The 15268-nt window shown below is 47.8% G+C and overlaps 1 protein-coding gene across 1 annotated transcript in view; it reads right to left on the bottom strand.

Annotated features, from left to right (window-relative positions):
• Nucleotides 1-15268, bottom strand: part of bahcc1b (BAH domain and coiled-coil containing 1b) — a 50531-nt gene that overhangs the window by 15667 nt on the left and 19596 nt on the right. The window contains exons 3-11 of the mRNA XM_076093409.1: nt 12620-12730; nt 10296-12320; nt 9688-9799; nt 8957-9150; nt 8146-8286; nt 6739-6929; nt 5756-6140; nt 3888-4811; nt 856-1022 (exon numbers count right to left, since the gene is read on the bottom strand). Coding sequence (XP_075949524.1) covers nt 856-1022; nt 3888-4811; nt 5756-6140; nt 6739-6929; nt 8146-8286; nt 8957-9150; nt 9688-9799; nt 10296-12320; nt 12620-12730 — 4250 coding nt within the window. The remainder of the gene's footprint in view (nt 1-855; nt 1023-3887; nt 4812-5755; nt 6141-6738; nt 6930-8145; nt 8287-8956; nt 9151-9687; nt 9800-10295; nt 12321-12619; nt 12731-15268) is intronic.

The following is a 15268-nucleotide window of genomic DNA, read 5'->3' on the forward strand; positions in this document are numbered from 1 at the left end:
CAGAACTTTGGACACTGCAGCAATTTATGTATGACGGACATTTATGCTTAAAGGCAAGGATTTCTGGGAGATCGACCTGGTGCTGCGTGTAAAACTATTGCACACATGATGATGGATAACGAGCAATAAACAAGACGAAACAGCGACTTAACCTTTTACTGATTTTAAGGTTTTTAGAAATTGCTCTCTGATGGATTGCAGAATCATTTATATAAAAAAGGTACATTTTAAATTCTAAAAATCAAATAACACAAAATATATCGATCATATTTGTTGAAGCCAGCTTCATTTCTGGGACTATTTAAAGAAGAGTGAAAAATAATGACGCACCCGTGTTTATAGACTGACATCAATTTCACTTATAATTGAATCATAAAAAATATTTCTGGCTAGTTAAAATCCCATTTAGTCAAAATGTCTACTTACCAACAGCAAGATTCAACCACATAAAAAACAAGATTATTTCTCATGTCACTTAAAAGCTACAACGGGTATTTCATTACTGCTGAGGTACTGCTATTTGTCTGCTATTTGTCTGCTATTTGTCTGACTCCATTATTACTCAACACACTTAAATGTACACTACAGTGCTTGCATGGTTGATTTTGATGCCCATGTTTGCCTCACTGAGGATGAAGTGCTTTGAACACTTGTTCAGTTGCTTTGAATAAAAGCATTGAGATAAAACAAAAAAAAGACAACCTACTTCCAGTATCATCTTTGGGTTTCAACAGTTTAGTAAAAAAACAAACAAATGAGGTGTGTTTCCATTGTTCAACACTTCCCCACATTTTCAGCATGAATGATTTATGTTAACATGCATAAACACAAAGTATGCATTCGGTAAAGCCTCACCGGCTCGTGACGAGGAGTCCAGCTGCACTTCCTGCGCAGGTTGAGCCTCTTCCTTATTGGACACTGCTGGTCCGCCCCCAAACCCACAACCCCTCCCCCCATCTCCAGGGCACGGGCGGCCGCCAGCGTCGCCAGACTGTGGAGGTCAAAGGTCAGCATGTCCTCACCTGCACGGAGACGGATTGTTTCGGTTTAGATTGGTACATCACGCAGCAGCTGACACAGCGTTATAAAACACGCTGTGCGCTGAGCGGATTTATTTCTGGAACGATGAAACCGTGCCTTGAAAAGTGGTGATATTTATGATATTAGCTGTGTAGTTTATTTGATGTATACTGGTGTTCCTGCTTCATCGTACACACAGACAACAAACACGAACACACACACACACACACACACAAGGGGGAGCGGTAGAAAACGATCTCTACATCTGTCACTGTCATTAACTCTGTCATTGTCACAGCACCAGCAGATGAAACAGAATATTCATGAGACGGTCCACACACACACCTATGCAAAAAAAACACACTCATTCTGATCACACACATGCACCTACAACATTTTCGCTGAGCTGCGCAGACATGGGCAAACTGCACGAGTGTGTGAGGGAGGATTAGAGAGAAGGAGAACGACGGGCAGCAAGGAGGAGGAGAAGGAGGAGGAGGAGTGCAACGCAGTGAGAAGAAGGGAGGGGATGGGGAGTAAAGGGGAGGAGAAGCAATAAGAGGCAAAGTGTTTATTGAGCTATCTATTTATTCTCCTACATCTCCTCATTATGGACATGGGCAGAATCCAATTTCCCCTTCGAGGAGAGGAGAGGAGAGGAGAGGAGAGGAGAGGAGAGGAGAGGAGAGGAGAGGAGAGGAGAGGAGAGGAGAGGAGAGGAGAGGAGAGTTTTTTCTGGATCACTCTCAGTCTGTGCACTAGAGCAGCAAGACCTATCCACTGACATCTGATGTTATTAAAAACCTGTGTGTGTGTGTGTGTGTGTGTGTGTGTGTGAGGGAGATGGAGATAGAAATGCGGTAAACAGAGGAGGAAGAAGAAGGCAGGAAGGAACGATGGAGTCTTCTGTGAAGCTGGATTTTTGAAAAACGAGAGCGCGAACGGTAGAACAAACGGATGTGAGACCGACAGGTAACTGCTCAGAGAGAGAGAGAGAGAGAGAGAGAGAGAGATAGTGAGCAAGAAGGAGCTGAGAGACGTGGCTTTGTCCTGTCCCGGCTCGCAGAGGTCAATGCCATCTCATCTGTCAGACCTCTGAGCCAATGGCACGCTCCGATTACCCTGACAGGATGACATCACCGCTGACATCACCACGCCTAGTTTGGTATCCTGGGAGATGGCCACAATCGATAGATACCTTCCGCCCACAGTATACCACACACTCACTCACACACACACACACACACACACACACATCTTTGCACCGTAATAATACCATACAGTGTCCCTAAAGAGAGTGAATGGTGTAATAAGAGGAAGCACAGGGGATTTCAATGGGGAAAAACAAAAACAGTGGAGGAAAATTAAAAACCATTAGAGGTGATATGGGCCTACTCATCATTAGGGGCCAGTAAGGAAGTTTATTGAGCTGAAATTTCAACATAAAGGAAATGTGAGGGAATAAAGGAGACTACGGCACAAACAACTCTTCCGTCTATGTGTAAATAGAAGTAATGGTGCTAATTTATACTGGAGGGGAAGGCATCTCTTGATTCCTTAATCTGTAATTGCAATCTCCAGTGAACGGCTTAGATATCCTTCCGCGTCAAGGAGCGGCATAAATGCATCTGTCTGGGATCGGCTTCATCTCCCAAACACATTCGGGATGACAAAACGCCATGAGCTGTATTAATAACATTCCATGCAGAGCGGACGGAGCGGGTTTTAAATAAATGTGTTGCAATTTGGAGAGCGTTTTCCACGCCACGACAGGACTTATTGATTTCACACCTATTACACATGCTAAGCACGTGCGCGCACATGTAAACAAATGCACACTCACACACTTTGTATCTCACACACACACACACGCACAGACAGCTGCAGAGCGACTTATGATTTCTACACTTATTAATTCTGGTGACAAGGCTTGCAGAGGCAGGATTTACACACAAGATTACATTGGTTTAATAAAAAATAAAAAAAAGACGAAGGCAGGTAAGGGGGGAAAATAACAAAGAGGGAGGAGGAGGAGAGGCGGGACGAGGCGCAGGCAGGGAGCAGGCAGCCTGGTGGAGAGACACATAGACTGTGATGGAGGAGAGCAGGGATTCATATGGGATTACTTAACAGCTTACACACACACACTGCCGTGCACGCACACACACAAATACGGGCAAACACACACACACAGATACTGGCATAAATAAAAACACTTTCTCTCAGAGGGACGAGAGGAAAATAGGAGCGCTTACAGGAGAAGTGTTTGAAAGGAAAGGGTCTAATTAGCAAAGCAAGACGCCAGAGCCTGGGGACACACTGGGCAGAGAAAGAGAGAGTGTGTGTGTGTGTGTGTGTGTGTGTGTGTGTGTGTGTGTGTGTGTGTGTGTCCTGGCTTGTGTCTGAAGCTCAGGTTATTTGTCCATCTCCGTGTCCCCCCCCAAACACACAAAAACAGGCACACACACACCCTTCCCAAAGGGAAAAATAAGGTCTATAGGCAAGAACATAGAGTCCGAGCTGAGAAAGGAAGCAGGACAGTTAATGTGTGTCTGTGAGTGTGTGTGTTGAGTCTCCACATCTGGGTTGCACACGTCTTCCAGACCCTTTTTATTTGGTTCGCTGTAAGTGTGTGTGTGTGTGTTTGTGTGTTTTTTCATATTCCTAAATTTTATTTTCAGGGGCATTTTGGAGAGATGATAAAAAAAAAGAAGATACACCTCATTATTTGGGGCATTTTTGGTTTCACTTCACAGGCATTTTATAGACTTTCAGAGGTTTTGAAAGAATCCAAAAATGGCAGACAGGTAAGTAAGGCTGGAAGGCCACAGCAGTTGAAAAAGCTATGTATTTTCAAAAGAACTCACCCTCGGAGTCTTTCCCTCTGCTCTCCCTGCTCCTCTGCTGGATCTCCAGGTCGGCAAGTTCTCCCAGTATCTCCATTCCGTGGTGTGGTGGAGGGCTTGGGGCCCGGACAGCAGGTGCTGGTGGGTACAAGGCATCTCTGGTAGCGCACAGAGCCGCGGCGATCAGGAGCTCCAGGCTCCACATGTAGGCCCCTTGGAGCTGGGCCGCTGTGCTCGCCGCGGGAGGTTGGACGAGGTCAGAGGACGAGGAGGGAGCAGGAGAGTTGCACTTTAGTTCCACTAAGTCCTCAACCGGACTCGTCCCACTCCCCTTCTCTTCCTCCTCATCCTCAACCACCTCTACATTCTCTTCATTTTTGTCCCCATCTTTCTCCACTTCCTCCTCCTCCTCTTCACACACAGAGACAGTACATTCTGTTGGTTCAGGCCCAATTGTCTCTCCCTCATCCTCCTCCATGTACTCTTTTACATGTTCCTCATCATCCTCCTGTTCTTTGGATATTTGGGGCTCCTCCAGGTTGACCTTCTGGCCCGGGCAACCCAGAGAGAGCTCTACTTTTAGGGCTTTGCCTGTGGCTGTGGACGGGCATGCTGGATCTGGAATCGGAGCTGGGGAAGGGCATGGCGGCAATGCAGAAATCTTGCTCTCGGGCTCCGAGCGCCCTTTCTCTTCCACCCACCTTTCTACCTTCTCTATCTTTGCAACTTCGATCTGGGATTCCACCACTTCACAGTCTCTCCCATCCTCTTCTTCCCTCGTCTCCTCTTCTTCTGTGGTGTGGCAAGGAAGTGGAAGTGTCTTGGAGTCTGGCTCTGCCGGCTCCGCCTCCACCGTGGCTTGTTCCGCCAATCGAGCTTCAGGAGGTGAGGGCCCGGCTTTGAAACCCATGGTGATCGAAGGGTAGGTGTAAACAGGTGGTAGGTCTGGTGAGAGAAGAGAGAAGGAAGGTCAAGTCGGGTTTCTGACATAAAACCGTTTTCACAATCTGACAAACTGCACTTAAAATGTATTTACAAGCACCTACAGAAAATAGAAAATCCCCATTGCTTTTAAGTCAGGCCCTTTCCCTTTTAAATTCATTGCCATTCTGTTCAGGCAGACAGGATGAAGCATGTGATTACAGTTGACATAATACACTGACAGCAGGGTGCAGAAAACACAGAGAGTGTGTGTGTACAGCAGTGTATATAATATGCACTGTATGTGTGTGCGTGTGTGTGTGTGTGAGTGAGTGTATAGATCTATGTGGGATATTGATGACACCCTGCCGTTTTCCTGTGATTGCAGCACCGGCCCTGTCACCCCTGCACTCTTATTATTGATGGTATCCCTCCGCCCCCTGACAACACAGCCAGATGAATGTGTATCCTTCCGCCTATACTTCTCAAGGACCCCTGAAGGATAAGGAGGGCCTGTCTGAAGATTTCACTGACCTTCCTCTTGTGCCACACATGCAAGCTCAGACACACACACACACACACGCTGGCAGGTCACACATATACACACTGAGTGCCCATATGCTTTCTTTGACCTTAATGGCTGACCCGCCCGCTGTCCCTCTTTAGCTTTCACAGAAAATTGCACACACACACGCACTCAAGGACACACAGAGCAAGGGATCAGCCATGCTTCAAACAATTTCTGCAAAATCAAAAGAATACCACGCTTCAAAGACCGGGGCTATATTTCTGCAGTAGAACCCTCCATCTCTCTCAAACTACATCTCTCTATCTCTGAGCCTTTTTCCTTGTCTCTAACTCTCTGTCTATAGTTCTGTTATCTGACTGTTCAGCCTACTAGTAACGTTTTTTTTCTTGAATTAAGACATTGCATCCATTAACCCGCCTACAGAATTCTCCACGCTCACCTGGCTCTAGGGATTGTGGGTAGTCCTGAGGTGGTTGTCCCTCTCCTCTTTCACTGCCCCTCTCCAGCCCCTTAGAGAGGTGTGAAGGAGCGGGGCTGAGGGCCGGGGAGCGGGGTGCGGCCGCTGCCGGGCTCGGCGCAGGGGTCAGAGGGTTTGGCGGGTGAGGTCTCCTGGATGGGGAGTGGTAGCAGGGTGACTGGCGGCTGCTGGGACACATCCCCGGAGACGGCGTTGGCGTCTTGGATGGAGGCAGGGTGTGTGAGAAAGGTTTGGCCATGTGAGGGGAGGTGGTGAACGAAGAAGAGGATGAAGAGGGGGGAGTTCCAGATGCGGAAGATTCGTGGGAAGAGTCCTCTATGGTGATAGCATGCTCATCGTGTTTTCTCTGTCGAAAACAAGAGGGTGAAAATAGTAGCTTAAGGAACAATAAATACATAATATTTCCTATTAATTAAAACACTTCAACCACAGCAATTTCACCCATGTTTTATTTCTTGATGCATTTTGTCTCAAGCAGAAGATGCAGCAGTTTACTTAAAATAAATAGGGATAGTACCCACAGAAATACCCCAAAGATATTCTGACCGGAAAGCCTTGAAAAATGCCGTCACAGAGTCAGCCGCTGTGTTTGATTGCCAAATGATCTGACAATGTGAGAGTGCAAAAGCACAACGCAAACGCCTGTTTATCAATGAAACTGTTTGCCAGAAAGAAGTCGTTGACTTTAATAATTATTGATGAGCGTGACCGGCATATGCTTCTCTCTTAGTGTCGATAAGATCTGAACTGAGAGCTGTTCAAACAAATGATTAGCGGCGCTGTATCTTAGTCCTGACTACTCAGGATGAGGATGAACAATTGCATAAGTTCACAATATATCCACAGTTCCTATTTCTCATTTGCCCACAGTTTCACAATAATATGTTTCTAAAGTTTAGACAAAAATGTAACCAAATGTGTCTGGGTTACATTGGTATTAGTACCTGTCCTAAGGAGTGGCGCTGCATGTGCTCCATGGCTCGCTGCTGCTGCTGCTGGTGCTGATGCTGCAGGGCGTACAGCTCCTGTTGCCGTAAGAATGAGGAGCGGGAGTAGACGGGGTGATGCTGCAGATGAGAAGGGGGGCCTCTGCCTCCGTACACAGGGGGCCACAGACCTGACTGCTCCAGAACGTCTGGAGTAAGAAACAGAGAGAATGAGAAATAAAAGATTCCATAACATTTTCTTTGATTTGAAAAAAATCAAAGAAAATTGGCACAAAAAAGAAGAAAGTGAGACATTCCTGTTGGCAACAAAATAGTCACAACATTATTTTCATGGTTGCACCGTTGCATTAAAGTCATGAAGAAAAACTGAGTCAATGGACTCTTGAACTGCTCTTGTGAATATTGAAACTGGGGCTCGGCCACCTTAACTAAAGATGTAACAACTGTGACCTGTATGGGCTGTCTTTTGGCCTTAGACACAATCAATGAATGCATGCTTCACATCCTCCATTCACCTTCTTTAGCTCTTTCTGGGTCTAATGATGGCATTTCTCTATTCAAGGAAACACATCTTTTTCAAAGCCACATCCTGGCCACATATGAATTTAGATTCTCACACACACACACACACACACACACACACACACACACACACACACACACACACACACACACACACACACACACACATAAGCACATCCCTCCTTGGCTGCCTTGTCGCTGGGAACCTTTGTTCTGTGAGATTAGCCTGAGTGGGCTAATGTTTCCCAGGGGAAGGGTTCAGTGGATGCACTTCCCCTCTCTGCAGGAACTCCCACGGAGCGAGGCAAGGGAGGCGGGAGATAATTAAATTTCACAGCCTGTTTGCAAAGCAGGGTTGACGCACACACACACACAGATACAGACACACACCCACACACACACACACACACACACACTCTTTTCTCTCTCTAGCAATGGCTGAGATGTACAGAACAACCTTTAACACTGAGCAATGTCTCGTGTTGATCCAGACATGAACACAACTAACTGTAGATTTCCCCACACACATGCACACACACACACACACACACACACACAAAGTCCAGTGCTTCACCGTGAAAGAGATGAACGCCAGTTAAAATGGTTTGCATAATACCGGGCACATGCAGAGGGGGGCAATGGAATAGCTGCTCCCATTAACGAAGCTATAAAACACGGTCCCACTGACAGAGGGGCTTAGTTGAGCATTATATTATGATTAGCCAATGATACTAAAACTCTGGGAGAGAAATGGCAGCGGCTCTGATGGTACAAATGGAGAGACGGAGGGAGGTATACAGGGGCAGTAAGTACGGGCAGACAACAATGTATATGGGCTTTGCTGGATGTGTGTGTGCTGTTGTAAAAGGATGCTTAGCATACCGAGGTGATGATGAGGCCCGGGTTCTGTAGGAAGGACCACCAGCGGGGAGTTGGGGTCTTGGGTGAGCGACCCCAAGACAGGCTGCAGAGGGCTGGGCAGACCTGGTGGGAAGCCGGGGCTCATTCCTACGTGGCTCAGACCTAGAATAACGACACACGCATAGCACAGTCAAATGAGGGCGACATTTAAATATTTATTTTACTACTCCCAAAAAAAAAAGCGGTGTGCTTTAGAGGGTAGATCTTGGGACACGCCCAACAAACAAAATTTCCCTGGTGCTCTTCAAACATATGTAAAGAGCAAACATCTGGCGCTTGCATGATGGAGCAATGTGGAGTTTCAATAAAATGACTGTATTTTATCAATGGATCGTTTAGGAAGCTGGTGTTGAACCCTGCTTCTCCTCTTTATTACTCCTGCTCCTCTATGCATGAGAAGTCTCTTCTTTTCTAGATGTTTGATTTATTTGATTTTGTCTGTGTAACTCAATTATAGGACGCAATTGTTATGTTTTTACATTTACTGTTCTAAACACCTTCTCTCAAGACAACATTTCCAACAAATAGATTAACAAAAACTCTGTATTCAGCATTATTAACAAAGTCCCCATGGTTGTACAAAAGAAAGACAAAAAACCCAGACATCAAATATCAATATGATGATAATCCATGTGATCTCAACAAAACAATAAGAAACATATTACTGTTGGAAAGGAGAGCGTTTAAGGTGCAGACTACGTTCTGTGTGTAAAGCAAAACTGTGCTCAACTGGCTGTGAAAACATCACGTGCTGCCCCTCCACTCTACTCACTGTATGAATGCCCCATCCAGAGGGAGGGACTTCCTGTCCTCTGCATCCAGTGGTGGTGAGCCGGGTGAGCATGGGCAGCAGGGTCGGCCCCTAACCTACTGGCCCCTCCGGGAACCAAGAGGTGAGAGGTCAGGTCACCGTGGCAACTACTAGATGGGTGGATCCTGGCGAACTCCACGCGGTCCTTGTTTTCCCTGTCGTGGCGGTAGGCGGGGGTGAACTTTGTCATTATCTTTATTATCCCTCTTATTGTCACCATCATCATCACCATCATTATGACCATTATCTTCATCCTTGTCATCTTCATTACCACTACTACCATTATGATCATCAAGAAAAGGAAATGTGACGGCAAAAGGAACAGCCATCATCTTGTGCCTGGTCTATGATTTCTCATTATATGTTTTCTTCCCTTAATATGACTACATAATAAGAGCCTGATACTTCAGAGACATCCATATTAGTCCCTGTAACATTAATGCACCACATCTCATCTCAGAGGGAAAGAGAGAGAGAGTGAAGGGGTACAGAAATACCACATCAAAGGGTGAGAAGAGTAAATGGAGTGAGGGGATGAGAGAAAAGAGAATCTGAACCTCAGACTGAGAGAGAGAGAGAAGAAAAGAACTGCAGCTTATCAGATGAGAGGAAAAATGAATAGATGCTACCATGTGCTTGTGTGTGTGTGTGTGTGTGTTCATTTGTGTTGGTGTTTTTGACTACAAGTGTACCTGATGATCATTTCTCTCTCTCTGTCCAGGTGATGAAGGCTGATCTGTTCCTCTGTCATCCTCTTCCTCTCCTCTGCCTCCCGGCCAAGAGTATACACGTGGCGTGACACTGCTGCATTGTGAATACAATCAAAGCAACACGCTTACGGCGACTGTCATCAAAAGTATGTTTCAAACATACGTACGCACGTCTGAAAACACAAAGCACTGAGGACATTCTGGTGATAAAAAAACAGGGAAAGTCTACCTGCAGATGTTTGTACACATAATGACATATTGTTCATTGCATGCCATACATTGTACCTTTTCTACATGTGCCTGTACAATGACTTTCTCCCTGAATGTGCAACATGGAGACAGAAACTGTATTTCAATTTGAGTCTAAAGGTCCGACATGCTTAAAGCTTCTCTGCAAAGTTGTCTTCGTTTTGCCAGTTAATCATAGAAACAAGTCCCCAATAAACGTCAAAAAGGACCAAGAAATGTTACTGTACAACACCAATAACTGTGCTCAAGTGTTTAATCATGGATTTTGCCCTTAATGTAGCCTGGAGCACAGAAATAGCATTAATTGACTTTCAGCGCAAGGAGCATTAATGATGTCTGACCTTTCATGCTGGGCAGCACCCTGCCCTGTCTGCTGTGTCCAGGGGTGTTGTCTGGGGAACGATGGGGGGGCCTGGCTACCGCAACCGCAATACCCACTGGAGGCTGTCGCACCTCCCCCTCACCTGCCTCCCCGGCCTCCTTCCCACCTCTGTCCCCCCTTTCTCCCTCGTTAGTGGAGCCTCGGCGAGGAAGGAGCGATTGTTTGGGAGGCTCTTGCAGGGAAGAGTTGCTTTTAGCTCCTCCACGTTCCCCTTTCTCTGATCTCTCTCCACCCTGCTTGAGGCCACCCAGACCTCCAAAGGGGCCCCGCTGTGGTAGCAGCAAAGGTTGCTGGGAGCTGTAGTTCATTAGATTCTTCATAGCACTGCCCTCGCCCTCAGCGGTGTGCGACGAGGAGCGAGACAGCGCTTGAGAATGGGGCTGGTTGTGGTCACTGTTTGGAGCTCTGATGCTGAGCCCTCTTGCTTCACCGTTACCAACTGGTGCATGATGGGAGCTTTTTCTCTGGTCCTCTTGGTAGCCCCCTCGAGCCCCCCAGGAAGGCGCTGTCTGACTTCTGTCTCTTCCCCTCTCTTCTGTTGATGCTCCATGGCTGCTGTGCTGCTGGTGCCGTACCCTTGCAACCTTTTGTCCCTCCCTCTGAGATGTTGCCCCTGACCCAACCCTCCCATCAGGATGAGGACCTGAGTGGGAACAGTCCCTGAAGGGAGGAGTGCTGGTGTCTGGGCCGTTCTTGGGTGTGCCCTGTTCAGCGCCGAGGTGTGTCCCCTGGGCCTCTAGTGGGAGCGAGGGCCGGTAAACATCGTCCACAACCTCTACATCTCTGAAGGATGACGATCTCTCCATGTTGCAGGACCGCAGCTCAGACTGAGAGCTCGCGTTGGAGCTGGGTTTGTGGAAGTGCTGCGTCTGGTGGCTCCAGTCAGGAGGTTTGTCAGCTTTGCCATATCCCAGCTGCTGCTGGTGTGGCTGCGATTTGTCCTTCTTTTGGCAAACACTAGGTCGGCTGTGGTGATGAGAGGGACTTTCATAAGATCCTTCTCCGCTTCTGTCATCTGACTTTCTCCCACCTCCTCCTGCTCCACGACAGTCGGTGGCTGCCAGGTCTCCTAGGGGCCCAACTGAGGGCACGTAAGTTACTCTTGCCTCCCTGCCAGACCCTCCAGGGGTGGATGCAGAATCTTTGGAGGGTGTCAGTGTGAGAGGGCCCGGGGGACAGTAGAACTCGGGATGAGGATGGTGATGTGCGTGGTGTAGCCACCCTCCTGCCACCGTGGAGCCCATGTGCAAAGCATGAGGAGGAGGTGGCGGAGGGGGAGGCATGGAGTAGGAGGCCACAGTGTGGGGGTTAGGAGGTGCCAAGATGGCTGTTGCGTTAGACGCACCTCTTCTCATACATTCATTGGAAGAAGCTGAGGATTCACTGATCCTCATCTCCCCGTTTACGGTTCCATCCTTGGAGCACCGCCTGCCTCCTCCAGATGGAGGTCTACCAACCCCACCACCATTGCAGCTGCTCAGTGCTCCCCCTTTTCCTCCAGTCTCTGCTGTCGAACCACCGGACAGCTTACAGGCACTCATATGTTTCGTCTCCTGACTGGCTGACTCACTGTCTCTGTACTCCTTGTGTCGCTCCAGAGAGTGTCTGTGGTCCTCCTCCCTACCCTGTGGTGCGAGGTGAGGAAGGAGGGCATGGTGAGGGTGGGGGTAAGCTTGGTGGTGGTGGCCAGAAGGAGCTGTGGCAGGATTCGTCTGATGAGGATGGTGATGATGAAGCTGATGTTGTTTTTCTTTGCTCTCCTGGTGCCGCTCCTTGCTGCTTGATCGCTCCTTCGCCTTTGACACGGATGAAACTCCTTTCTCACCCACGTCCTTGGTGCTCTTCCCACCGCCTCCCCCGTTGTCCGTCTCTCGGCTGCAAGAGCCAAGTGAGTGGCCGGGGGCAGTCCTGGACAGCGGAGGAAGACTGTGACTGGTGGAGAGCAGAGGGGGCTGGGGAGGAAGGCCTCTCAGGTAGAAGTGATCTGGGGGACGAGGAGAATAATTAAAATCCCTAAAGTTGAGGGATTTTAGAAAATATAGAGAGAACTGTTGGCTGCAAAGTAGCTGTTAAAAACATTACTTTTAATAAAGTTTGATTAAAATTACTATATTAAAATGTGTTTGCAGGTATGTGGGGAAAAGGGAATGAGAAGTTGCCAACTGGAAAAACTAGACCCGAGTTACCAGCCGCTCTTACTACTGTGGTTAGTGCTGATTAAGCAGTTTGGGAAATATGAAGCTATTTTTTCACTCTGTCACATTCACACGCACCCACACCTACCTTTTTGAGTTTCATAGAAGCGGTGCTGTCCGTAGAGACTGTTGCTATGGTGATCCAGGGGACTCATGGGGAGAAAAGGAGAAGCAAGACTTCCTGAATAGCTGGGGTACCCTGTCACAAGGAGAGAGAATTGATGTCTCTCTGCAGCGTTGACATTCAGCAGCCCTCTAAACAAACAGTTTATCTCAACAATCTATCATGAAATGGGGCCATTTTGGAAAAACACAGAAAAAATATGGCCAGTTAGTGCTTCTTTCACCATAAATGCACTTTTACACAAACAAGCCGCATGAGTTGACATTATTTACAGTGGACGAAGTGGTGACAAAAACCACAGCAGACAGCTACTGCCAAGTGTTTGCAACATTTAACTGGATGGAATTTTTCCCCAAACCAAGAGGACAAATAGTATGAAGCATCGCAACCCCCCCTCCTTAATACACACACACACACACACACACACACACACACACACACACACACACACACACACACACACACACACACACACACAAACAGTCCTCCCAGGAGGTCACTGGGAGGTGAATGGTCGTTCCACTCTGTTCCTCGTCTTCAAGGACGTTGAACTGTATCGTAGGATAGAGGAGGTCTCATTGGTTTGTGTTGTCAGGGGCGGATGTGTGTGGGGATGGGGTGAAGGTCGGTGTGTATGTGTGCGGCGTTGTCGTTGAGGTGGGATGTTACTGGAGGCAAAAACAGCAAAATCATCACAGGCGCACGCACATACACAAGTACACAAACATGCACACACCACACGGGAGACACACAACTCCACATTATGGGGCAAAAGGCTTGGATTGTGATTGTGTATGTGTGTGTATGTGTGTGTGTTCTCCAGCAGCTGGTTTCATGCCCCACAGAGTGTCCTTGCCGGCCCGTTAATTGGCAGCCGTTAAAAGTTTAACGGTGGTGGCCAAAGTAAACAGCACTCCATAAAAACTCATCCTACGCATTCCACAGTCGCACTGCAAAACCACCAACACCCCCTCACTGCTCCCAGCATGTGTGTGTGGCACTCAGTGTGTCTGCGTGTTCATGCTGCAATGTAAATGCAGGACTGTGTACACTTCACCGTGTGTGTGTGTGTGTGTGATTACTCTGACTGGTTAACAACCAGTGAATCTAAATGGCGACAATTAGCCAAAAGGCTCTATCAGCCATCTAAAGCCAATCCCCCGGGTAATGATGAGTGATAAAACTCCGGAGGGAGGGAGGGGAGATGAGAAAGAGGAGGAGGGAAACAAAGACAGCAGAGGGACTTGTGGGGGGGGAAAGGAGGCGGGAGGAGAAAAGGAAAAGGAGGGAATGAAGGGAAGAAGGGATAGCGGAGGTTAGTGATTGAACAAACGATGTAAAGCCAGTAAAAGTAAAAGAGACACCAGAAGAACAGGGCTGTCAATATGAAAAGCCCCCAATCTGGCGCTGCTATGAGGCGTATGGAGAGGGGAGTGTTGCGGAGGATGTGTGTGTGTGTGTGGGGGGAGATGAAGGAGGAAGTGAAGAGCTTTGAGATGGCTGAGATGAGAGGAAAGACGAAGGTAAGGAGAGGAGCGAGAGCACATGAGAGAGGGGACAAAAAACAAGGACAGGTGTGGAAGAGGGAGAGCGAGCAGACGAGTGAGTGGAAAGATGTGTGTGTGTGTGTGTGTGTGTGTGTGTGTGTGTGTGTGTGTGTGTGTGTGTGTGTGCGTGTGTGTGTGTGAGTGAGAGAGAGGATTTCTCTTTTGACAGCGAGATGGGTGTGCGAGAGAGAGGGAGAGCTAGAGAGAAAGACTATATGTGTGTGTGCGAGGGAATATTTGCTGTTTTTCAAACAATGGTGTATGTCTTCGTGAATATGTCTCATCTGTGACTGTGTGTGTGTGTGCGTGTGTGTGTGCGTGCGTGTGTGTGCGTGTGTGTGTGTGTGGTGAGTGGTGTGTATCGGCCAGGTTTCTCCTCTCTGTGCTGGCTACGCTCCACTCTCTGGACCGTGGCCAGCTGGCAGACCGCCTACCGGAGCTCCCTGGCTTGAATTCTTAAAAACAATCATTTGTAGTGCGCGTGCGCATGTTCGTGCATGAGTGTGTGTGTGTGTGTGTGTTCAGACATCAAAGCCGAGCCACACAGGCACAAAATCCGTCTGATAGGCACACACATTTTCCCTCCACACACACACATTCTTGCTCTGCTCTCACCGCCGCTGCGCTCTCACACGTTTACGCTCAAGTCCTGCCTCCGACTCTTTCTATGAATCTGATTTCAGACTGTCACTGCGGGCGACATTAGCGCTCATTTTCGGGGCTTAACTGTTGCTATATATCGCTCGATGAGCTGCAAATGAGGCAGTTGTACAAACAAAAGTCTTGTTCCCTTTAAAGCTTTAGAGCTGCATCAGGAGAGAGCTCTATTTAAAAACACAGCTCTGATGAGTTCTACTCATGAGCCTAAATCACAAATTTTGGCCTCAGTGGAGAAATGTCCCGTCGACATGAGGCAGCGATTAAATTCTGGTGTGAACACTTCTTCACCAACAGGAAATATGACAAATTAAAACCTTTAGGAGGGGAAAACTGTTCAATAAAAACTGTTCAATAAACAGCAGCGACCTCCATAAAAAGTGACTCGCCCTCCTTTGCTTCTCTTGCT

Source organism: Anarhichas minor, unplaced genomic scaffold (genome assembly GCF_050575085.1).
Source record: "Anarhichas minor isolate MPS153535 unplaced genomic scaffold, ASM5057508v1 ptg000017l, whole genome shotgun sequence".
Taxonomy (NCBI): Eukaryota; Metazoa; Chordata; class Actinopteri; order Perciformes; family Anarhichadidae; genus Anarhichas; species Anarhichas minor.